Source organism: Bactrocera tryoni, chromosome 3, assembly GCF_016617805.1.
Source record: "Bactrocera tryoni isolate S06 chromosome 3, CSIRO_BtryS06_freeze2, whole genome shotgun sequence".
In the NCBI taxonomy this organism is placed as follows: Eukaryota; Metazoa; Arthropoda; class Insecta; order Diptera; family Tephritidae; genus Bactrocera; species Bactrocera tryoni.
In genome coordinates this window covers 38,632,080-38,635,413 of record NC_052501.1, presented here as the reverse complement: position 1 = coordinate 38,635,413, position 3,334 = coordinate 38,632,080, and the positions used below count along the sequence as shown (strand labels likewise).

The 3,334-nt window shown below is 39.0% G+C and overlaps 1 protein-coding gene across 1 annotated transcript; it reads right to left on the bottom strand.

Annotated features, from left to right (window-relative positions):
• Positions 1–221: 221 nt before the first annotated feature.
• Positions 222–2,593, bottom strand: LOC120771333 (probable 4-coumarate--CoA ligase 3). The gene is made up of 4 exons (XM_040099278.1): positions 2,196–2,593; positions 1,949–2,135; positions 1,762–1,878; positions 222–1,239 (listed from the first exon to the last, which is right to left on the bottom strand). Exons 1-4 carry the CDS (start codon positions 2,542–2,544, stop codon positions 255–257), a joined length of 1,638 nt encoding a protein of 545 aa, XP_039955212.1. The 5' UTR covers positions 2,545–2,593; the 3' UTR covers positions 222–254.
• Positions 2,594–3,334: the final 741 nt, after the last annotated feature.

Sequence of the window (3,334 nt, the reverse complement as noted above, 5' to 3'; positions counted from 1 at the left end):
ATGTTTATTACGAAATGTGAAACTAAACTAAGTATAAATCAAGTAACAGCTGTCAAAAAGACCAACTTCGAAAAAAATATTGCCATAGCTCTGTCCCTATTGTATATCCTATATAATTAATTCCGGCTTTGAGCCTTGCAAATTACAATAGCATAAAAGTTCGGTTACACCCGAGCGCTTCCTTACTTATTATTAGTAAATATGTACATATGTATGTCCTTACTTATTTTTTTTAGAAATACATTATTTTTATATCAACGTTGCAGAACCTTTGATCCTGTTTCTTTGTTAATTTCCAAGCAAATTTCTTTCATCTTTGCTCGCAGCAGTTTACCGTTGGAATTTCGTGCAATCGTGTCCACGAAAAAGACTCCGTAATTGAGCTGTTTGTACTTCACCACCAGTTTCTCTGCCAAAAAACTCTTAATATCCGACTCGGTAAGTGTACTACCAGGCTTTAGCACTACAGCAGCGCCAGCTAAGTCCCCCTCTTTGTCGTCGTAGACTCCAAACACACAAGCGTCGATAACGTCTGGCAAGACAACTATTGTCTCTTCTATCTCATGTGGAGAGTAGTGAAAACCCATATATTTTAAAATATCCTTGCTGCGATCCACTAAATGTAGAAACCCCTCATCGTCCATGTACCCGACATCACCGGTGTTGATCCAACCATCAGCATCCATGATATCAGCGGTTGCTTCTGGATTATTATAATAACCCAACCAACTTGTAGGGGTGTACACCCAAATTTCGCCCTTTTCATTGGGACCCATTAATTTCGGAACATCATCAGGCACTCGTTCTTTTATCTTCAGCTGCGCACCACCCCATAAACGGCCAACAGTGTCGACTTTATAATCGCTATAATTCAATGAAATGCCACCAATCTCTGAAGTTCCGTATGAGTTCACCAACACTCCGCGTGTCAATTTGGCTCTTATATTAGTCTGAGCAGAAGGTAGAGCATGACAACCTCCCATGACAATGACACGCACGCTGGATATTGCCTCCGCAGTGTAACCCGGCAACTGTGCAAGATCTCCGAATTGATTGGCCGAGCCGGTTAAATTCGTTACTTTGTACTTCGTGATAATTTCCAGAAGATAGTCGGGCGTGTATGGTTTTGTAGTGATGATACGTGTGCCGCCACACAGCACATTGGCGACTATCAACAAAATGCCGGTTCCCCAGTCCGGTGATGAAAACGAAAATAGAACTGATGAACCATCGGTATGACTAAAAGAGAAAGTGCTTGATTTGTAGTGGTAAAACGATTTAGATTTTGAGTTCTATTTCTAAAACATAATATATGAATTTTTCAAAAAATTTACTATCGTAGTCTCCTATAAATTTTACTCCTCTTAAAACACTGGACTTTCGTAGAAAATGTATGCTTTACAGGATCTGAAGTTCCTCTATATCAAACGGATCTACTTTGAATCTACTGAATATCAATCCAAATCGCACTCTCCCGAAATAAACTTTTGTTCTCTTCAAATCCTAAACAAATCCTAATAGATGAGTAAACAAGAAAACACGTTTATTTCGGCTGCACCGAAGTCACAAACAAGAAATTTTGAAATTTTCAGTTTGTATGCCAACTATATGCGATAAATCTGATTTAGAAATCTGTGCGGAGATTATATCGTTGATTTCCATAAATGGCAACAAATCAAAAAATGCATTCTTACGTGAACTTTCCCTAGAGCTAGACTAATTTTCCTACACAAACTAAATAGTTATACTTCTTCTTCTTACCCAATTTCAGACAATAATTTACAATTTGACCTGCACACCGCCTTCGGTTTCCCAGTAGTACCCGATGATGGTATGATAACCATGGTTTGATTGGGTCCGTGTTTTAAAGGGGCAGCTCTAAATAAAAAAATAAACAAATAAACGAAAATGATCTCTTCAATATAAGAAAAAATATAAGTTTTCTCACTGATATAACTCTGCCATTGGCACTGGTTGTAATATATCTTGAATCCGTGGCACTCCTTCCAAATGATTACACAAAGTGTAAATGGGCGCATTCAGCATGTTGGTAGCATTTTGTACCTTATGGAACGCCTCACCGTCGCAGAAAATGATCTTTGGTTTCGTCAGAGCAAATAACAGTCTAATATCATCTGAAAAAAACGATAATGAAAAGTTCTCTCATATTCATATGTGCAGTATATGGAACATGCCTTCTTCATGTATCGGATGCAAGGTATTATAAGGTGTACCATTTATCCAACAACCGACAAGTACTGGCATTAGCAACGTCGTATTCTGACCAACAATACCCACAACATCGTCACAGCCTAGTCCAAGTTCCTTCAGATATGACGCCACACTTATGGCATAGGAACAAGCTGTGCCGTAGGTGAGCTCGGTTCCCTCCGAATCGGAGATCTGGCAAACGGCATTCCGTGGCTTGCTGCGAAGCATATACAAGGCAATGGCGCCAATGGATTTGTTTGGGTTAAAAAGCTGCTCCACACTTTCACTCTTCCATATACGGTTTTCACTATCGTAACTTGTTTTGAAATTCATACTGAATAACTGTAATTTTTGTTTCACCTCTTTTCTCGACCAAGTCCGTTCATCGAAAGGCTCATTAGTGCACTGTTTATATATTGTTTATTTCGGCACGCGTGGTGGCTATCAGTCAAGCGTGATAAGCTATTATTTACGTTTGCGCTATCAATGACTAAAAGTGGGGAATTTTTCTCCACATATCGTATCGAAGATATTAATATTGATATATTTTGATCGATCAAAGCCATTGGGTTATTTCCCGCGTTCGTTTGTACGCTTATAGCGCCACTTTTTAAATTTATATGTTTTTCTGCTGAGTAAATGGGATTACATTTAAAGAGTGATCCAAGTTGAGGTACTTTTTCCAGTAGCTATTTTCGACAGATTACGCGTGAGTCGTGTTAGTTTTTAGTCAGTGCTTGCAATTTCATCACTTACACCTGAACAACGTTGATTAATCATTCAACTTTATTACGAAAACTCACATTCTGTAATGAATATTTTCTACGCGCTTCGCTCAACTTATGGTCAACATAATCGGCCTACTGAGCGTACTATTCGCAATACCATCAACCATCTTGAGATTCAGCATTCATTAGTGGATTATATTCAACCGAAGAGACCACGTCTGGCACGCAGTGAAGAATATAGCAGCGGTAGTTGAGAGTGTACACGAAGACCGTGTAGAGTCCATTCGGATTTGATTGAAGCTCGTGATATCAGCGACATTTGGTTTCAATAAGACGGCCCCACTTTCGACATAAGGCATCAATCAATGGATTTATTGAGAGAATACTTCGGTGAT

Coding starts and splice junctions, on each gene's coding strand:
- LOC120771333 (XM_040099278.1), bottom strand. CDS start 2,544: ATGAATTTCAAAACAAGTTACGATAGTGAAAACCGTATATGGAAGAGT. Junction 1,879..1,948: donor CCAATGGCAGAGTTATATCA/GTGAGAAAACTT, acceptor TTTTTTATTTAG/AGCTGCCCCTTTAAAACACG. Junction 1,240..1,761: donor AAATTATTGTCTGAAATTGG/GTAAGAAGAAGA, acceptor TTTCTCTTTTAG/TCATACCGATGGTTCATCAG.